The following is a 20,589-nucleotide window of genomic DNA, read 5'->3' as shown; positions in this document are numbered from 1 at the left end:
AAAATGAAGGAAAAGGGAGTCTGGATGAGAGGAGATTTCCCAAATCTTTTATTATCTATCTCCCTTCCAGAAGCAGTGAGTTCCATAGAGAAGCAAATTGAGACCACAGCTCCAGCAGCCAGCCAGGCCCTGGGGGTCCTGTTCTCCCCACGTCTGTCAGCCCAGCTTGATGAACAGCAGCACAGTGGCAAGAACTCCTGGCAGCTGAAATGGGGAAAGAAAGAAACACTGAACCAATTTGAGGGATCTCTGGAATCCAAGCAAATTTGATGCCAGGAGAGGGGGAACACCCGGTTCCAAAAAGGTCGGAATGGGGTTTGACAAACAGCAGAAGTATCCTCAGGGCCAAGGTGGAGATAAGGTGGACTTGTTAACACAATCAATTTCAGGGTAGAAGGCAGAGGTCCTTTGTTTATTTGTTTGTGTTTGTTTTTGTCCATGCCCACTGCCTATGGAAGTTCTCAGGCCAGGGAGCAAACCCTAGTCACAGCCTTAATCAGAGCCACAGCAGGGACAATGCCAGATCCTGAACCCCTTAACCTGCTGTGCCACCAGGGAACTCCTCCCAGCAGGTATCTTGTTTGTTTGTTTGTTTGTTTGTTTCCTTTTTTGGCAGCCCTGCCACATATACAGTTCTCAGGCTAGGGGTCAGATCCAAGCCATGGTTGTGTCCTAAGCTGAAGCTGTGGCCACGCCAGATCCTTAACCCACTGTGCCCAGCAGGGGATCAAACCTGTGTTCCACAGCTCCAGAGACGCTGCCAATCCTGTTGCGCCACAGAGGGAACTCCCCAACAGGTATCTTTAACTGAAATGATCGTCCATCCTCTGCATTAAATGTCAGCTCCACCATGTCAGGGATTTTTGTCTTTTGTCACTGCTGTGTCCCCAGTGTCCTGATCAGTGCTTGGCACACAGTTGGTGTTCAATAAAAGAGCTTGGTGTGTCCCAGGAGGCCCCACTGCAGCCCCCAGAGAGGCCCCACTCAGTTTGATGCTGTGAGTCTTGGTTATTTTCAGGAGCTTAGGGAAATAGCCCTGCAGATACAAACATTGAAGCCAGAAGAACCTGGTTAGGGATTCATGGATTCCAAATCCCTATAAATCCCTACCATTTGGGCCACCAATGCTCCTCTCAGATTCAGGGAGGAGAAAGGGGCACAGCCACAAAGACCTTGGCTCTTTCTTGCCTGACTGTCTGCCAGCTCCAACATATTCTTTTGCCTCTTCATGCCCTCACCCCACTCTAGAACATACCACTTACTCCCTAGTATCCATTTGTGCTGACATCCAAGTGTGGTGATTAAGAGTATGACCAGATGTCCCAAGTTACTGCTAGCTGTGTGACCTTGGAGAAATCACTACACTTCTCTGTGCCTCAGTTTCCTCAACTGTAAATGGGCCCAATAGGATCTACCTCACAAGATTTTTGTGAGCATGAGAGAAATACACAGCAGTGGCCTGACATATAGCCAGCATTCAGGGAACTGTTAGTTATTTCTGAATGCTTTTTACATAGGAACAGAAGGGCTAATGTGTGTCCAGGACCTTCTCAGCCATTTACTTGTATTTTCTCACCATAACCCCCATAAGGTGGGTACTAGCCTTTTCTCGGTTTTATAGGTGAACACTGAGGTTCAGCGAGATTAAGAGACCAGATACAGGGAGGGGGCAGAACAGCCAGCCACTGCAGATGATGGGACCTCCACTTCCCTTCCTGCTGTCACTGAGATGCTCCCCTTTCTTCTGGAAGCTTGAATTGCCTTGAGCCCAAAGGATTCAGTGCCCTCTTGCATTCAATAGGCATTTACTATCATTATTATTATTTGCTTTTTAGGGCCATACCTGTGGCATATGGAAATTCCTAGGCTAGGGGTCGAATCAGAGCTGTAGCTGCCGGCCTACACCACAGCCACAGCAACACAGGATCTGAGCCAAGTCTGTGACCTACACCACAGCTCATAGCAACGCCGGATCCTTAACCCAATGAATGAGGCCAGGGATCGAACCTGCATTCTCATGGATAATAGTGGGGTTCTTAACCCACTGAGCCACAGTGAGAACTCACTCAAGAGGCATTTGCCCATTGTGTGCTGGGCACTGAAGTGGGTTCTGGGAACCCAGACATGTACAAAAGATACCTTTCTGCCTTGGTGGGCTGACAGCTGAGTTAGAAAAATGCAATAAGCAACTACAGAAATCCCATTATGAGGTGGTGATTAAACGCTGGCCAGGCACTAAAGCAGGGTAAGGAGATGGAGTGTGGTGGTGAACAAGGGGGCCTCCTCTTATGGATAGGAGGTCAGGGACAGCCTCACTAAGGAAGTGACAACCATGCAGAGACTTGAGAGAGGTGAGGTAGGAAAACATTTAGGGGAAGAGCATTCCAGGCAAAAGGAGCAGCCTGTGCAAAGGCGCTGAGGCAACCATGGGTCTGGCATATTTGTGTAGCAGTGAGAGACCAGTGTGCTGGAGTAGAAGGATTGAGTGTGTGAGTGGGAGGAGAGGAGGACAGAAGGTGGCATGCAGCCCGTGCAAGGCACAGTGGGCCGGTGTGTGGCTCATGCCTGTCTCTGAGGCCCTGGCCTCTCACTCTGGCCAATCCTCCTGGGGTCTGGCACCCAGCAGGAAACATTCAGGATGGGGAATTCCCATGGTGGCTCAGTGGTTAATGAAACCGACTAGGAACCATGAGGCTGCGGATTTGATCCCTGGGCTTGCTCAGTGGGTTAAGGATCCGGCGTTGCCGTGAGCTGTGGTGTAGGTTGCAGATGTGGCTCAGATCCTTCATTGCTGTGGCTGTGGTGTAGGCCTGAGGCAACAGCTCTGATTAGACCCTAGCCTGGGAACCTCCATATGCCACAGGTGCAGCCCTACAAAAGACAAAAAAGAAAAAATTCAGGATGAATTAAGGATGACTCTTATTTCTTCCCTCAGGGAAGACCCTTGTGTTCATTTGCCTACAGCAGAAGTTAGGGGTGGGGAAGGTAGGGCTGGGGTTTGAAGCCCAGTCCCCACTCCCTGGCTTCATGAACCTCTCTGTGCCTCAGTCTCCTCATCTATAAAATAGGGAGAGAGGAAGGAAGTGCTCCCCTCGAGGGGTGCAATAGGGACTGAATTCACAGAGAGAGTGCTCAGTCATGTGACAACACTATGTGTCACTATCATCAGAACGATCATTTTCCATCACTACTGCTGCAGCTTAATTTCTCTGTGAGGCAGGCAGGGTGGCCCAAGCAGCAGACACAGGTCAACATGGATCCACATCCCAGCTTTACCGAAGCCACATGACCTTGAACTGCTCCCTCTCCTCTCCCCGAGCCTCAGTCTCCCCATCTGTGAAATGGGGATGGTAACCCTAGGCTGTGTGGACGAAAGGAGTTGAAATTTTGGTCATTACGGGGGTTTCCGCGAAAACGCAATCTTTTTTTTTTTTGTCTTTTGTCTTTTTTGTTGTTGTTGTTGTTGCTATTTCTTGGGCCGCTCCCGCGGCATATGGAGGTTCCCAGGCTAGGGGTTGAATCGGAGCTGTAGCCACCGGCCTACGCCAGAGCCACAGCAACGCGGGATCCGAGCCGCGTCTGCAACCTACACCACAGCTCACGGCAATGTTGGATCCTTAACCCACTGAGCGAGGGCAGGGACCGAACCCGCAACCTCATGGTTCCTAGTCGGATTCGTTAACCACTGCGCCACGACGGGAACTCCCGAAAACGCAATCTTTATTCAAGTCACTGGCCCTTGTAGTCTACCTAGGTGGCACCCATCAAAATTCCAATTTAAGAGTTCCCTGTGTGGCTCAGTGGGTTAAGAACCCGACTAGTATCCATAAGGACTCAGGTTTGATCCCTGGCCTTGTTCAGGGGGTTAAGGATCTGGCATGGCCGCAAGGTGTGGCATAGGTCACAGATGCAGATTGGATCCCATGCTGCTGTGGCTGTGGCATAGGTCAGCAGCTGCTGCTCTGATTTGACCCCTAGCCTGGGAACTTCCCTATGCCATGGGTGCGGCCCTTAAAAGGAAAAGGAAAAAGAAATGCCAAGGTACCTCCTGGTGGATGACATTTGTGGACACATTGCGCCCATCACAGGCCATGGTCCCGATGGACTTACAGCAGCCCCTGGGGTAGGTGTGGCCAGTTGTCCTTTCAGAGGAGGAACCGGAAAAATCTGTGTAGTTCTTCACTCCACAGCGCTTTAGCTGCCGAGGGGAGAATAAGCACTTGAAGACTCCCTTTCAAATATCAAAATAATAAAAGCAATAGAAATCACTCTCACCATGGCTACTGTTTAGAGCAGTCGCAATATCCCAGGGCCCATGCTAACTACCTCCCTTTTTCCTCACTACGTCATGGAACCCTCCCCAGCGGTCATCTTACTTGGAGTAAAAGCTGAACTCCTCAATGTGGCCCACAAGGTCCTGCATGATCTGCCCTTCAGTCCCTCATCCCCCTCACCTCTCTTAAACTCACTCAGCTCCAGCCAACTTGTCTTCCCATGATTCAGCCTTGGGGGCCTTTAGATGGCTGTTCCTTCTTTTGGGAATGCTGTTCCCTCATATATCTGCACAGCTCCCTCCTTCATTTCACTCAGGTCCCTCCTCAGGTTCAAGGGTCCCTCCTCAGGAAAGCCTATCCTGACCCCTCTTTCTAGGTTAGCCACAACCTCTGTTATCAGTCAGGCTGAGCTGAGAGGTGCTGCATAACAAACAGTCCCTCAATCTCAGCAGTCCAAGTCTCATTCACACTACATGTCCATCCCAAGATGGCAGGGGAACTCCATTTATTTATTTATTTATTTATTTTTGTCTTTTTGCTATTTCTTGGGCCACTCCCACGGCATATGGAGGTTCCCAGGCTAGGGGTCGAATCGGAGCTGTAGCCACTGGCCTACGCCAGAGCCACAGCTACGCGGGATCCGAGCCACATCTGCAAGCTACACCACAGCTCACGGCAACGCCGGATCGTTAACCCACTAAGCAAGGGCAGGGAGCGAACTCGCAACCTCACGGTTCCTAGTCAGATTCGTTAACCACTGCGCCACCACAGGAACTCCGGGAACTCCATTTATTAAAGTCTCTCGGGAGTTCCCATCGTGGCTCAGTGGTTAATGAATCCGACTAAGAACCATGAGGCTGCAGGTTCGATCCCTGGCCTCACTCAGTGGGTTAAGGATCCGGCATTGCCATGAGCTGTGGTGTAGGTGTAGATGCGGCTTAGATCCCATGTTGCTATGGCTGTGGTGTAGGCTGGCAGCTACAGCTCCGATTGGACCCCTAGCCTGGGAACCTCCATATGCCGCGGGTGCGACCCTAAAAGGAAAAAAAAAAAAAAAAGAAGAGAAGTTTCTCGGGGACTCAGGCTGGTGAAGCAACCACCATCCAGATGATTTCACTATTGTGGTAGAAGGAAGCAAAGGTCCAGAGGGGCCTGCGTTGGCGACTAAATAATTTGGCTCAGAAATGACTCACATCACTTCTCCTCACAGCTCATTGGCCAGAACTCATCACATAATCTTCAACTAACTACAAAAGGGCTAGGACAGCCCATCCCACTAAAATGTGCTGAAAATAGATGACAAATAGTTTCTATGGGTAAATGAAATCCCCTCTCTGCTCTTTCCCTGCCTTGCTTTTCTTCATAGTACTTATTACCCGGCCACCAATGTTTACTTAGCTGTTTCTTCTCCTCCTCCCCTCAAATGTCAGTAACACAGGGCAAGAATTTTTCTTTTGTGGCCTGCTTTGTCCTCAGACTCCTGAACAGTGTCCAGCACAGAGTAGGTGTTCAATAAAGATTGGTGGAAAGGAGTTCCCATTGTGGCTTAGCAGGTTAAGAGTCTGACTAGTATCCATGAGGATGCGGGTTCGATCCCTGGCCTCACTCAGTGGGTTAAGGATCCAGCATTGCCACAAGCTGTGGTGTGGGTTGCAGATGTGGCTCAGATCCTGTGTTGCTGAGGCTGTGGTGGAGGTCAGCAGCTGCAGCTCCAATGAGACCCCTAGCCTGGGAACTTCCATATGCCATAGGTGTGGCCCTAAAAATAAAAGAGAGAAAGAGAAAAAAAGATTTGTGGAAGGACTAACCCTTCCACAAATGAATGAAAGATAGATATTTTCTACCATCTCAGGCTTCAGAAACCAAAAGAGGGATAAAGGCAAGTCCCCTACCCATCATGTGGTCCCTCCCAAGCCTGAACTTGACCCCATAGCAGTTCTTGGGCCCCAGACTCAGATGGAAAACACTCCTAGAAACAGGCATAGGCTTTTTCCCTTCCACACACTTGCCTCAGAGACCCTTCTCAACTATCTGCCTTGAGAGCTTAGATGACAAATGGTGGCAGTCCTGCTCCTTAAACACCAAGACTCAAGATATAAGTCTCACCACTTCACACCCATAAGGATGGCACTATCAAAACACAAAAACAGGATTCCCATCATGGCGCAGTGGTTAACGAATCCGACTAGGAACCATGAGGTTGCGGGTTCGATCCCTGGCCTTGCTCAGTGGGTTAAGGATCCGGCGTTGCCGTGAGCTGTGGTGTAGGTTGCAGACTCGGCTTGGATCCCGAGTTGCTGTGGCTCTGGTGTAGGCTGGCGGCTACGGCTCTGATTAGACCCCTAGCCTGGGAACCTCCATATGCCACAGGAGCTGCCCTAGAAATGGCAAAAAGACAAAAAAAAAACCCAAAAAACAAAAAAAACACGGAGTTCCCGTCGTGGCGCAGTGGTTAACGAATCCGACTAGGAACCATGAGGTTGCGGGTTCGGTCCCTGCCCTTGCTCAGTGGGTTAAAGATCCGGCGTTGCCGTGAGCTGTGGTGTAGGTTGCAGACGCGGCTCGGATCCCGAGTTGCTGTGGCTCTGGCGTAGGCCGGTGGCTACAGCTCCGATTCGACCCCTAGCCTGGGAACCTCCATATGCCGCGGGAGCGGCCCAAGAAATAGCAACAACAACAACAAAAAGACAAAAGACAAAAAAAAAAAAGCAAAAAACCTCACAAAAACAGGAGTGTCCTTGTGGCGCAGTAGGTTAAGTATCTGACTTTTTTTTTTTTTTTTTGTCTTTTTGCCATTTCTAGGGCAGCTCCTGTGGCATATGGAGGTTCCCAGGCTAGGGGTCTAATCAGAGCCGTAGCCGCCAGCCTACACCAGAACCACAGCAACTCGGGATCCAAGCCGCGTCTGCAACCTACACCACAGCTCATGGCAACGCCGGATCGTTAACCCACTGAGCAAGGCCAGGGATTGAACCCGCAACCTCATGGTTCCTAGTCGGATTCGTTAACCACTGAGCCACGACGGGAACTCCTAAGTATCTGACATTTTCACTGCAGCGGCCAAGGTTGCTGCTGTGGCTTGGGTTTGATCCCTGGCCTAAGAATTTCCACATGCCACAAGCATGGCCAAAGGAACTAAACAAACAAACAAAAAACAGAAAATAACAAGTGTTAGCAAGGATGTGGAAAAACTGGGACCCTTGAGCATTCATTGCTGATGGGAATGTAAAATGGTATAGCTGCAGTGGAAAAGAGCGTGGAAATTCCTCAAAAAATTAAATGTAGAATTATCAGATGATCCAGCAGTTCCATTTGGGTATATACCTAAATGAACTGAAAACTGGGAGTCTAAGAGATATTTGTACACCCAGGTTCACAGCAGCATTATTCACAATAGCTAAAAGATGGAAGCAACCTGAGTGTCCATTGATAGAGAAATAGATAAATAAAATGTGGCCCATCCATACAATGGAATATTATTCGGCCTTAAAAAGAAATAGATTCAGGAATCCGACTAAGAACCATGAGGTTGCGGGTTCGGTCCCTGCCCTTGCTCAGTGGGTTAACGATCCGGCATTGCCGTGAGCTGTGGTGTAGGTTGCAGACGCGGCTCGGATCCAGCGTTGCTGGGGCTCTGGCGTAGGCCGGTGGCTACAGCTCTGATTCGACTCCTAGCCTGGGAACCTCCATATGCCGCGGGAGCGGCCCAAGAAATAGCAACAACAACAACAAAAAGACAAAAGACAAAAAAAAAAGAAATAGATTCAGGAGTTCCCATAGTGGCTCAGTGGTTAACGAATCTGACTAGGAACCATGAGGTTGAGGGTTTGATTCCTGGCCTCACTCAGTGGGTTAAGGATCCGGCATTGCCATGACCTGTGGTGTAGGTCCCAGGCTCAGCTTGGATCTGGTGTTGCTGTGGCTGTGGTGTAGGCCGGCGGCTACAGCTCTTATTATACCCCTAGCCTGAGAACATCCATATGCCACAGGTGCAGCCCTAAAAAAGGCAAAAAGACAAAAGAAATAGATTCAGAGTTCTTCTGTGGCACACAGTGGGTTAAGGATCTGGTGGTGTTACTACAGTGGCTTGGGTCACTGCTGTGGTGTAGGTTCAGTCTCTGGCCCTGGGAAATTTCACATGCCATGCGGCCCCCCCCCTGCCCCCGCCAAAAAAAGGAAATTCTGACACCTGTTACAACATGGGTGAATCTTCAGGGAAGCCAGGCACAAAAAGACAAACATTCTATGGTTCCACTTATATGAGGTTCCTAGAGGAGTCAAATTTTTAGAAAATGGTAGAATGTAGGAGGGTGGGTCCCAGGAGATGGAGGAGGGGGAAAGGAGTCTGAATATTTAATGGGGACAGAGTTCTGGAGATGGAGGGTGATGATGGTTGTACAATCATGTGAATAGGATAATGTCACCAAACTGGACACTTAAAAATGGTTAAGATGGTAAATTTATGCTTATATATATTTTACCACCATTTAAAAAAAAAAAAAAAACAACAAACCATAGGAGTTCCAGCTGTGGCTCAGGGGAAATGAATTCAACTAGTATCCATGAGGACTTGGGTTTAATCCCTGGCCTCACTCAGTGGGTTAAGGATCTGGGGGGCTGTGGTGTAGGTCGCAGACATGGCTCAGATCCTGCATTGCTGTGGCTGTGGCATAGGCTGGCAGCTGTAGCTCTGATTTGATTCCTGGCCTGGGAACTTCCATATGCCATGGTTGCAGCCTTTAAAAATACAAAAAAAAAAAGTGAATTTCACCTTCTCCATGACCAAATTCCATTCCATGGAATAGTCATCTGGCTCGTTGTAACCTCTGTAATTCTTCCTCAGAGTCGCAAAGTTGTGCTCCAAGGATACTTCTTGAACCTCAAAGATGAAACAGGAAGCGGTGAGCACAGAACCAGAGAGGGTCGCCTTTGGTGAAGTGAGACTCAGGGGGGAGATGGGCGCTTCCCTTCTTCTCCCTACGTGGCCCCTCCCCCAGCCGTGGGTCTGCGCTGGAGAAGGATGAACTCAAGCTCCCATCGCCCCCGAGAGAAAGGGACACAGGGAAGAGCGTGGGTCTCGAGCCCCGCACATCTGGCTGTACCCGTCCTGACAAATGAATTTGAATCATCTGCTCTTTTGAATCGCCCACACACCTGCTACGCCCCAGATTTGGCTGCAACTCGATTAGAGACTTGAATATCAAATTTAGCGACTGAAGCTCTCTCTGCTCAAAAGGGGCAACTTTAATTTTCTATTTTTTAAATAGAGGTCTAAATTAAAAAAAAAAAAAAATCCCCAAAGAGGTGAAATAGTCACATGGTTCAAAATTCACAAAGCACAGAAGGGTAGACCGAGAAAAGTCTCCCTCCCATCTTTTTCTTCCAGCAGACAAGTTTCTCCCACTCCACCACCGCCACGACTGTTACTGTTTCCAGGGTCCCAAAAGGGATATGCTATGTGTGTCAAAGCAAAGTATATTCTCATCACTGTTCTCCCTGCTTTATTCTACTCTCATTGTTCGGGCATCCGGCTGATTGCAACAAGCACATCGGTGGCTCTCGGTGCCCTGCTCCAATCCCGGTGGCTTCTGTCATTTCTGCACCTGGGAAACCGCTGCGGGCAACGCGAGTTCTCCCTGCGGCCACTCAGCGCGCATGCGCCCTGAGAGCAGCCCTCAAGCAGTGGCTCAAGGGAGCCGGTGGATCAATACTGCAGCTCTTCGCTGAGTCCCAGAGTTCCCCGGCAGGACTGAGCCCAGTTGTCTCCAGTTTTATAGGCCACATTCCCTTTCTTGCCTCACTGCCCCTGTCCCCTACAGGTACTTCTTGGGATTACCTCTCAAGTAAACACAGAGCCTTCAAATTCTTGTCTCAGGGTGGGCCTCTGGGGTACGCAAACCAGAGCAGCACTACATCCTGGAGAATATACCATCTCCTGCATATAGAGCCTCCTTTTTTTTTTTTTTTCCCCCTAGGGCCATACCCCTCAGCATATGGAAGTTCCCGGGGTAGGGGTCAAATCGGAGCTGCAGCTGCAGGCCTACACCAGAGCCACAGCAACGCGGGATCCGAGCCTCGTCTGCAACCTACACCACAGCTGTGGGCAACACCAGATCCTTAACCCACTGAGCGAGGCCAGGGATGGAACACGCCTCCTCATGGATACCAGTAGAGTCTGTTACTACTGAGCCACCAGGGGAACTTCTAGAGCCTCTTTCTTTACAGCTACATAGGGATCACTTGTGTGGATTATTACAAATTAAGCCCCTCCCCCCCATGCTCGCTATGCCCTCAGCGACCTTTTGCACACCCTGGTATGCGTGTCACCCTGCGCGCAAACAGGCAGCTCCTTGGAAAATGCCTAGAGACCAGACAGTTGGTCAAAGTGTCCCTGCTTTGTCATTTTAACGGATTTTGCTAAATTGCCCTCTATTTTGAACACCTTTCAAAACCCCAGTAGCTTTTACAAATTGTCCTCAGCCTCACCCCAAATGCGGGAGACATGGTCAGATTAACTCAGCAAGTCTAGAGGAGAGCCTTTGAGAAGATGGCTGAGGCTTTTCACCTCATCTTTGGGGGGCCAAGTCTCCCTCCATCACCGGATTCCGGTAAGGCGCCAAACGTGGGTGCCTGGGGGAGGGGCAGGGCCTCTACCGATGCTGTTTATTTCTCATGCAAAGTGAATCTTCCCTGTACTTACAATAGAGAAGAAGGCAAGGACCACTGTAGCGACCGTGATTTCCACGATGAAAATGATGACCATGAACAAGAAACACTAGAAGACATGGGGGGGTGGGTAGGGAGGGCAGTGGAGAGGACTCTGGAGTCCTTCCATCCCACCCCCACGCCACCGTGGCCTCTCCAGTTTGAAAGACCCCACGCCTGGTCGGGGCGGGGTGGGGGGTAGAGGTATTTTATTTCTTCCATGTGTCACTTTCCTGAATGTTGCCCAGGATGCTGGCAGTGGGTATTCTTAAGAGCTGCTAGCTGAAGCCCCATTTCGTGCCCAGCACTTTTCTGGGAGTCCAGGAGGTCTGACAGGGGACCTCTGGCTGTATGTGCAAACAGCTGGGGCCAGTGGAGGCACAGTAGGGGGATGGAACAGACGCAGGAGGGAGGAAGAGAGGCTGGGCCAAGAAACTTCAAACATGCAAACTGGGGTTGGGGGGGCAGGGCTGGAGCAGAGATGCCAGATGTCAAGTCGGTGGGTGCCAGGGGGAAAATATCAACATATGTTGCCTCATGTTCCCCATAAAATTCACATGCACGATGGGAAAATGTGGGAAATACTGTAAGCAAAGTGGAGCTCTTCAAGTTTCCCATCAGGGAGAAGCCGGCTTCTTTTGATGGGCCTCAGTTTTCCCATTTGTACAATGTGGGGGTGGGACCAGCCCAAGTGGAGCTTCTAGAAGCCAGACTTGGAGGGGGTGTCAAAGAAAGATCAGCTCCTGGCTCCCCTTTCATCTCTTTCCATCTGTGTCTATTAATATTATCATTATTAAAATCATTGATAATTTAGGCTTTGGGTCGCCAGACTTGTCGATGCCTGGGCTTATCTGGCTTTGACACAGAGAGGCAGGAAAGCACAGTGGGTACACGCCAGGGGTCCCCACAGGCCACAGGGACAAACATGGGGGCAGTTGTGAGATCCTAGAAAAGTGGCTTCTGTATCAGATGGTGAGGATTCATATTCCTATTAAAATTTCCCAACCTCTGGGTGACTGAGGTGTCAAGAGGACAGATATCCAGGCGTTGGCAAGTCCTATTGACTTCGTCTGCAGAATCTATGCCGAATCTGTCCACTTCTCACCCCCTCCCCGGCCCCACCGGCTCCAGCCCTCTCCATCTCCCACCTGGACCAGCAGTCTCTCCAGCCTGGTCCCCCCAAGCTCTGTTCCTCCACGACCGCTAGAGGGCGGCCGTGAGCACCTGAGTAAGCGCAAGACACAGTTCTTGGCTCCCAACACCAGCAAAAGGATCTCACCTCGCAGTGAGATGGCTCAGCGGTTAGCGAACCTGACGAGCCACAACGAAGCCGTGGGTTCGATCCCTGGCCTCGCCCAGTGGGTTAAGGATCCAGCGTTGCCGTGAGCCGTGGCTTAGATCCCACATTGCTGTGGTGTGTAGGCTGGCAGCTGCAGCTCCGATTTGATCCCTAGCCTGGGAATTTCTAAACCCTGCAGGTGTGCCCCATTAAAAGAGAAAGAATGGAAAGAAAGAAAACATGAGATGTTGGAAACGGAAATTGAGTGAGGAGGACATTGAGGGTGGGTGCTTTGTTGTTGGGGTAAACCCCAAATTGAAATTGCTGGAGGAATTGAAGTTGTGGGAGGTTTTTTTGGTTTGTTTTTGCTTTGTTTGTTTGGCTAGAGCCACACGTGTGGCATATGGAAGTTACCAGACTAGGGGTAGAATCGGAGCTGCAGCTGCCAGCCTATGCCACAGCCACAGCAAGCCCAGATCAGATCTGCATCTCCATCCTAGGCCGAAGCTTGCGGCAATGCCAGATCCATGACCCACTGAGCAAGGCCAGGGATCGAACCTGAATCCTCATGGGTTCTTAACCTGTTGAGCCACAATGGGGAAGTCCGAAGAGGAGTTCTAAATGAGACACATCATAAAGGAGTGAGTCTGATGCCATCAAATAAGACATCATAAACACTATAAAACAGGAAACATCAATCAAAGGAGTTTGCAACATGTGCAAGGAAGGATTCAGACATTATGGGGGAGTTTTGGGATCTGTGTTCAGATCCAACTTACAAACAAGAGAGTGCTTCTGTTTTCTTTGATTGCCCCATGCCACCCAGCAAAGCCAAGCAGCAATGTGATGCAGCCCGTTCCCAGGCACAGATAGCCAACGTGAAGCAGGTATGCAGAGGACAGCCCAAGGACTCTGGTCAGGACAGCGCCTCTGAAATTGACATAGATGCCCAGACTGATGAGGATCACGCCAGAGAGCTTCAGAACAGAAAACAGACAAGGAAAAGCTATCTGTTAGGTGTATACAAATAGAACTCTCTCCAGGAACAAAGGCCAATAAAATCAGCAAAATAATTTTTTAAAATGTTAATACCCAAAGTTGGTGAGGATGTGGAGAAACATTCTCATACATTGCTGCCAGGCAATAGCCTTTTTGGGGGGGAGGGGTGTCATTTTACAATTTATATTTAAAACCTCAACGTTTTTTATAATAAAACATTTTACCTAGAAATTCCATTTCTAGACATTCAATCTAGGGAAATAGTCTCATATTTCATACTCCGAAAATAGTAACTCAGAACCAGGATGTGCAGGGATGTTCATTAAGGACAAAGTATTGGAAACTGGAGTTCCTGTCATGGCTCAGTGGTTAACTAACCCAAGTAGTAATCATGAGGTTTCAGGTTCGATCCTTGAATTTGCTCAGTGGGTTAAGGATCTGGCATTGCCGTAAGCTTTGGTGTAGGTTGCAGATGCGGCTTGGATCCCGCATTCCTGTGGCTATGGCTAGATCAGCATCTGTAGCTCCGATTAGACCTCTAGCCTGGGAACCTCCATACGCTGTGGGTTCGACCCTAAAAAAACAAAAGACAAAAAAAAAATGGAAGTAATTGAAGCAATCAATAATACAAATTGAATAGGTAAATCATGCTACAGCCGTGCAATAGACACATATTTTAACTTTTTTTTTTTGACTTTTTGTCTTTTCCAGGGCTGACCCGAGGCATATGGAGGTTCCCAGGCTAGGGGTCCAATCAGAGCGGTAGCCTCTGGCCTACACCACAGCCACAGCAACAAGGGATCCGAGCCACGTCTGCGACCTACACCACAGCTCACGGCAACGCCAGATCCTTAACCCACTGAGCAAGGCCAGGGATTGAACTCACATCCTCATGGTTCCTAGTCGGATTCTTTAACCACTGAGCCACAATAGGAACTCCATGTATTTTAAAATAATGCTTTGGGAGAAGGAGTGGCAAATTTTTTTGGAAAAGTCCCTAATATTGTGAGCATTGCAGGCCTTTTAGTCTCAGTTGAAATGACTCAGCTAGTGTTAAGCAGCCATGCACAATCCATAAATGAATTTATTTTATTTGCAAATAAATGTTATCTACCTATCATTCATCTATCAATCTTCAAGACTGCACTTTGCTGACCCCTGTTATAGGAGAATGTTTATTGATTCGTAAAGATGTTAAGGCCTAAAGTTTTAAAAAAAGTAGATTGTCATCAAGCATGGTTGTTGGCTTTTATCTAACAGAGTTGAAAACTTATGTTCACATGAAAACCTGTACATGGATGGTTTTGACAGCTTTATCCATCACTGCCAAAATTTGGAAGAAACCAAGATGGCCTTCGGCATGTGACTTGATAGATAAATTGTGATACATCCAAACAATGGAACAGTGGCACTAAAAAGATTGAGTCAAGTTCCCATTGTGGCTCAGTGGTAGCGAATCCGACTACTATCCTTGAGGATTCGGGTATGATCCCTGGCCTCGCTCAGTCAGTTAAGAATCTGGCCTTGCCACGAGCTGCAGTATAGGTCACAGATGTGGCTCGGATCCCCAAATTGCTGTAGCTGTGGGGTAAGCCGGCAGCTGCAGCTCTGATTCAATCCCTAGCCGGGGAACTTCCACATGCAGCAGGTGTGGCTCTAAAAAAGACCAAAAAAAAAAAAAAAAAGGGAATGAGCTATCAAACTACGAAAAGACATAGAGGAGGGAGTTCCCATTGTGGCTCAGCAGGTTAAGAACCCAACATAGCGTCTGTGAGGATGTGAGTTTGATCCCTGCTTTATCCAATGAGTTGAGGACCTGGCATAGGCTGGTGGCTACAGCTCTGATTCAACGCCTAGTCCAGGAACTTCTATATGCCACAGGTGTGGCTGTAAAAAGAAAAAAAAAAAAGATGTAGAGGAAAATTAATTGGCACATTGCTGAGTGGAAGCAGCCAATCTAAAGGCTGCATGGTTTATGATCCCGCATATATGACATCCTGGAAAAGACAAAACTATGGAGACAGAGGAAAGGTCAGTGTTTGCCGGGGGTCGGGGGGAGTGTTGGGTGGAGCACAGAGGATTTTTAGGGAAGTGAAACTATTCATTTGATGCTGAAATGGTGGATACATTTGTCAAAAGCCATGGAATAGGCAACACCAAGAGTGAACCTTAATATAAAGTATGAACTTTGGGGATTTCCTGCTGTGGTGCAACAGGATTGGCAGTCTTGAGAGCACTGGGATGCAGGTTCGACCCCCAGGCCTGGTACAGTGGGTTAAGGACCTGGCATTGCCACAGCTGTGGCTTGGGTTGACACTGTGGCTCGGATCTGATCCCTGGCCCAGGAACTCCATATGCCGTGGGTTGGCCACAAAAGAAAAAAAAAGATAAAATATGGACTTTGGGTGATAATGATATCAATGTAGCTTCATTATACCAAATGTACTCTACTGGGGAATGTCGATAATGGGGGAGGCTGTGTGTGCGGGGGCAGGGTTTATACAGGAAATCTCTGTGCCTTCTGCTCAATTTTGCTGTGAACCTAAAACTGCTCTAAAAAATAGTCAAGTTGAAAGGAGGAAAAACAATTTCTTTAAAAGGGAAAAAAGCAGCAAAACAAAACCCCATGTTTGTTTTGCTGCTTTTAAAAGGTACAGACAAAAGTCTAGAAGGATATAATGATACTTATTGAGCCACATTCCCATGATGGGCATAAGCCTTTTAAATGCATTATCTTGTTTAACTCCCATCAAAATGTACATCACAGGTAAGGAGAGGAGGAGTGATTTTTTTTTTTTTTTTTGGTCTTTTCTAGGGCTGCACCGCGGCATATGGAGGTTCCCAGGCTAGGGGTCTAATCGGAGCTGTAGCCACCAACCTACACCAGAGCCACAGCAACTCTGGATCTGAGCCACATCTGCGAACTACACCACAGCTCATGGCAATGCCAGATTCTTAACCCACTAAGTAAGGCCAGGGATCGAACCCGCAACCTCATCGTTCCTAGTAGGATTCGTTAACCACTGAGCCATGACGGGAACTCCAAGGAGGAGTGATTTTTAATTTTCTTCTCTTTCCTGGCAGCCTTTACTCATACTGTTTTGCTATTAAAAACAATGACTTCTGGAGTTCCCGTTGTGGCCCGGTGGGTTAAGAACCTGACTAGTATCCAGGAGGATGCTGGTTCTATTCCTGGCCTCAATAAGTGGGTTAAGGAAAATAAACAAAAAAGAAAGCAACTACTTCTTTAACAGTGAATATTTCAGATTACTTTTTTTGAGGTGGGGGGCTGCATCTGCTGCAAGTGGAAGTTCCCGGGCCAGGGGTCAAACCCAAGCTGCAGTTGCAGCCTGTGCTACAACCTCAGCAATGCCAGATCCTTAACCCACTGAGCCACCAGGGAACTCCTTGGGTTACTTTTACAGTAAGAAAAAAATGGTTTGAAAAAATGTAAAGGACAGAGAGTTCCTGTGGTGGCTCAGTAGGTTAAGGATAGGACTAGTATCCATGAGGATGCAGGTTCAATCCCTGGCCTTGCTCAGTGGGTTAAGGATCTGGCATTGCCGTGAACTGTGGCGTCAGTCACAGACACAGCTCGGATCTGGCATTGCCATGGCTGTGGTGTAGACTGGCAGCTGCCAGGCAGGCTCAGTTCTCTCCACCTCCTGCCCAGAACCCCTCATCCCATGATCCCTCATCCCGTCAGGGCTCTTCTCCCTTCGGGCTCTGCAATCCCCACGCCCCCTAGCCTGAGAACCTCCATATGCTACAGGTATGGCCCTAAAAAAATGCAAAACAAAATTTAAAAAAGTAAAGAACCAGAGTTCCCGTCTTGGCGCAGCGCAAATGAATCTGAGTAGGAACTATGAGGTTTCGGGTTTGATCCCTGGCCTCCCTCAGTGAGTTAAGGTTCTGGCATTGCCGTGAGCTGTTGTGTAAGTCACAGATGTGGCTCAGATCCTGCGTTGCTGTGGCTGTGGCGTAGGCCGTCAGCTGTAGCTCTGATTTGACCCCTAGCCTGGGAACCTCCATATGCAGCAGATGAGGCCCTAAAAAGCAAAGGGAAAAAAAAAAAAAGGTAAAGGACCCAGAGAAGGCAGAGAAATAAAGGACTCCTCTGCCTGATTTCAGCAGCTCTGGGTCGATGGAGGCGACGCCTGCTCCCAGAGCGTCCTGCTCCTAGTCAGTCTGCCCTACATCCTTCCTGGTTCCCTAGGGACCACAGATCTGGATGCCAGTGAATTAGATCAACTTATTTCTGTCTTTGAAGGAGCCAGCTGTGGAGGAAGGGCTGCAAAGCCCCAGGGACCGGATTGTGACATACTTACAGCCATGTTGCCATTGAAGAAAGACAACAGTTTCTTCAAGGAATAATATGTAGTGTGTACTTCAGCCATGTCGGCCAGACTGGTGTGCTCTGACCATTTAAGTCAGCATCTTCCTAAGCCTCTGGGCTATGTTTTCCAAGATGGTAGAGGTCTGGGGTGGGGGCACCAAAGCTGACCTGCTCTGCCCCCTCTCTTTCCTGATTGCCTCTTTCTCTGCATGGAAGAGGGTCTAGTAGCTGCCTCTCTTCAGTCATCAGCCTTTATCACATCACAATCAGATGCCAGAGCAAGGCTCCTAGTGCTAGGGAAGTAGGTGCCCCAAACTGCACCCTGCTGGTTCCTCATTCTCCAAATGGGTCACACCAAGGATGGAGAAGAGACATGGTGTGCCACCTGGTACCCCTTTGATGCTACCCAGGCCCTGTGGGCATAGTGCTCAGCACTGACCAACTATGTAGCTAATGCCCCCACTAGACTGGAACCTCCTAGTGGACAGGGGCCTGGGTTCTCCTACCCATGGCTATGTTCCCAAAGCCTGATACACAGTGGTGCTCAAGAAACCTCTGTGGAATGAACAAAGAGGTTCCACAAAGCAGGAATCTAGCTGCAAGCCTTCAGGTTCCCCAAGTCCCTGCCTACACCTTAGCTCACTGAGTTCATCCTCTTCACAGAGCTCAGAGAGGCCAAGGTAACTGCCCACGGCCACACAGGCAGCAGAGCCAAGGCTGGGCTTTGGAGTTCCCAGAGTGACACAAAGGTAAGAACTCAGACCCCTCTGTACCTGAGAGCCTGTACTTTCTCCATCCAAGGTCTGCTCATCCACAGCTAGTGAAGATACTGTCCTTGAGCCCATGTGTCATTGATCACTAGGCCTTTCTTGATAACACAGACACAGAGGGCATCTCACAGCAAAAAAATGTACTTGTAGGCTCTGACGGCTCCTTGCAGCCACTAGCCCCCACTGTCTCTCTCTCCCCACCCCATCTAGGTCCAAGCCTGTGCTCCTCCGTGCAGCTTGTCTGTGGCCAGGTCCTGGAGGGCTCAGGGTTTTCATGATCTTCTGTAACTCCCAAAGCCCAACTAAAGAAAGAAAATACTTTCCACTTGAATTAACTGAATGAATGTTTGTCAAACTGCCTGCTCCTTGGAACATGTAAAACTAAGCAAGATGTTTCTGAAGGCGTCACTGTCTCCTCCCTGGACCATGGGTCACGTCACTGCTAGGAGTGCGTCCTTCCACATCTTTTTCTAAAAGGTCATTTGAAATAAGGAGCCTCAGAACTAGGATCTGAGGGCCCAAAAATAGGAGTACAAAGGTGGCGAGAAAACAGAGGCAAAGAGCAGGACAGAAGGACGGCAAAAGAGGGAGGGAAAATGAAGGACAGATATAGGGCAGGGAAGGTGGGGGGCAGAGTGGTGTGGACGTAGGATCCTGCTCCAAAGGTAAGCAGCCCTGGCCGAAACTGGGAAAAGAGGACCTAACGCTGGACGTGGCTGGAGCCCAAGAGGCGGCCCCGCCCCCGAGGCGGCCCCGCCCCCGCCCCGCCCCGACTTCCCAGCAAGACGGATGCCCACGTCCCGGCCTCGCGCACCCCCTGGTGGCCATCAGAGAAAATACTGCCCTTCCTACTCGCCGAGTCTGACTCTCCTAGCCAGATACATCTATTTTTTTTACTTTTTTATTATTTGCTTTTTAGGGCCGCACCCACGGCACATGGAAGTTCCCAGGATAGCGGTCAAATCGGAACTACAGCTGCCGGCCTGTGGCACAGCCACAGCAAAGGTGGATCCTAGTCGAATCTGCTACTTACGCCACAGCTCACAGCAACGCTGGATTCCCCAACCCACTGAACCAGGCCAGGGATGGAACTCTCATCCTCATGGAAATCGATTCGTTTCTGCTGCGCCACAACGGGAACTCCCAGATACACCAAAATGTGCCTCTGTCCCCCAGGGCCGCCACTCAGCACTCCGGCGTGAGGAAATGGAGGGGCAAGACCCACCCCTAAGTCCCCCCAAACACACACACACACACACACACACACACTGAATTGATGCAGAGAGACAGAATAGCGCAGGCATCCTGCGAACTGAAAATTCAAGACATTTGGGAGGGGAAAAAAACCAAAAAACAAACAAACAAAAAAACACTGAAGAAAGCCGGTGAAATTTATCAGAGGTCAAAGGGTCTAGAAAACAGTGATAAACCCCTCTTGAGGTGGCGCTATAGAGCAATTAGGAGGACACTGAAACACCACTGCAGAATAACAGAGGATTGGAATTACTGTTGTGGCTCAGCAGAAACTAACCCAACTAGTATCCATGAGGATGGGGTTTCTATCCCTGGCCTTGCTGGGTGGGTTAAGGATCCGGCGTTGCCCTGACGTTGCCCTGAGCTGTGGTGTAAGCCAGCAGCTGCAGTTCCAATTCGACCCCTGGCCTGGGAACTTCCATAGGCCATGGGTACAGCCCTGAAAAAATAAATAAATAAATAAATAAACAGAAGAGTCAGTCCAGTATTTCCTTAATTACAGGGCTTAGGTGTGTTAAGAGTCCTAATGTATTTCTCCACATCCTTGGTTTTTTTTTTTTTTTTTTTTTTTTTTTTAGTATAGTAGCTTTTTAGGGCTGCACTTACAGCATATGGAAGTTCCCAGGCTAGGGGTCAAATCAGAGCTGCAGCTGCAGGCCTACACCACAGCCACAGCAATGCCAGATGCAAGACACGTCTGTTACCTACACCACAGCTCATGGCAACACCGTATCCTTAACCTACTAAGCGAGGCCAGTGATCGAACCTGCTTCCTCTTGGATACTAGTCAGGTTCATTACCGTCGAGGCACCACAGGAACTTGACTTGGCCTTCTTCCTTATATTTTATTTTCTTTTTCCTTCTTTATACTGTAGAATTTTTAAAAAGCACAAATTCCAAGAATATGGAGTGTCTTACACACACACAGCAGTTATATCAATAACCCATATTGGTCTATGAACTGTCCTGAAA

At 49.0% G+C, this 20,589-nt stretch overlaps 1 protein-coding gene across 2 annotated transcripts; it reads right to left on the bottom strand.

Annotated features, from left to right (window-relative positions):
- Window positions 1–110: 110 nt before the first annotated feature.
- On the bottom strand, window positions 111–17,654 carry TSPAN16 (tetraspanin 16). 2 transcript variants are annotated; one of them, XM_047774435.1, is made up of 7 exons: window positions 17,586–17,654; window positions 13,038–13,235; window positions 10,975–11,049; window positions 9,046–9,153; window positions 4,046–4,198; window positions 958–1,036; window positions 111–209 (listed from the first exon to the last, which is right to left on the bottom strand). In XM_047774435.1, the coding sequence occupies exons 1-7, from the start codon at window positions 17,652–17,654 to the stop codon at window positions 157–159; spliced, it is 735 nt and encodes a 244-aa protein (XP_047630391.1). In that variant the 3' UTR covers window positions 111–156. The 2 variants fall into 2 exon arrangements, with proteins under 2 accessions (XP_047630391.1, XP_047630392.1); XM_047774436.1 differs by lacking the exon at window positions 10,975–11,049.
- Between the last annotated feature and the right edge of the window lie 2,935 nt (window positions 17,655–20,589).

Source organism: Phacochoerus africanus, chromosome 4 (assembly GCF_016906955.1).
Source record: "Phacochoerus africanus isolate WHEZ1 chromosome 4, ROS_Pafr_v1, whole genome shotgun sequence".
NCBI classification, from domain to species: Eukaryota; Metazoa; Chordata; class Mammalia; order Artiodactyla; family Suidae; genus Phacochoerus; species Phacochoerus africanus.
Note: the sequence above shows the minus strand (reverse complement) of the source record. Positions and strands in the feature narration are given on the sequence as shown.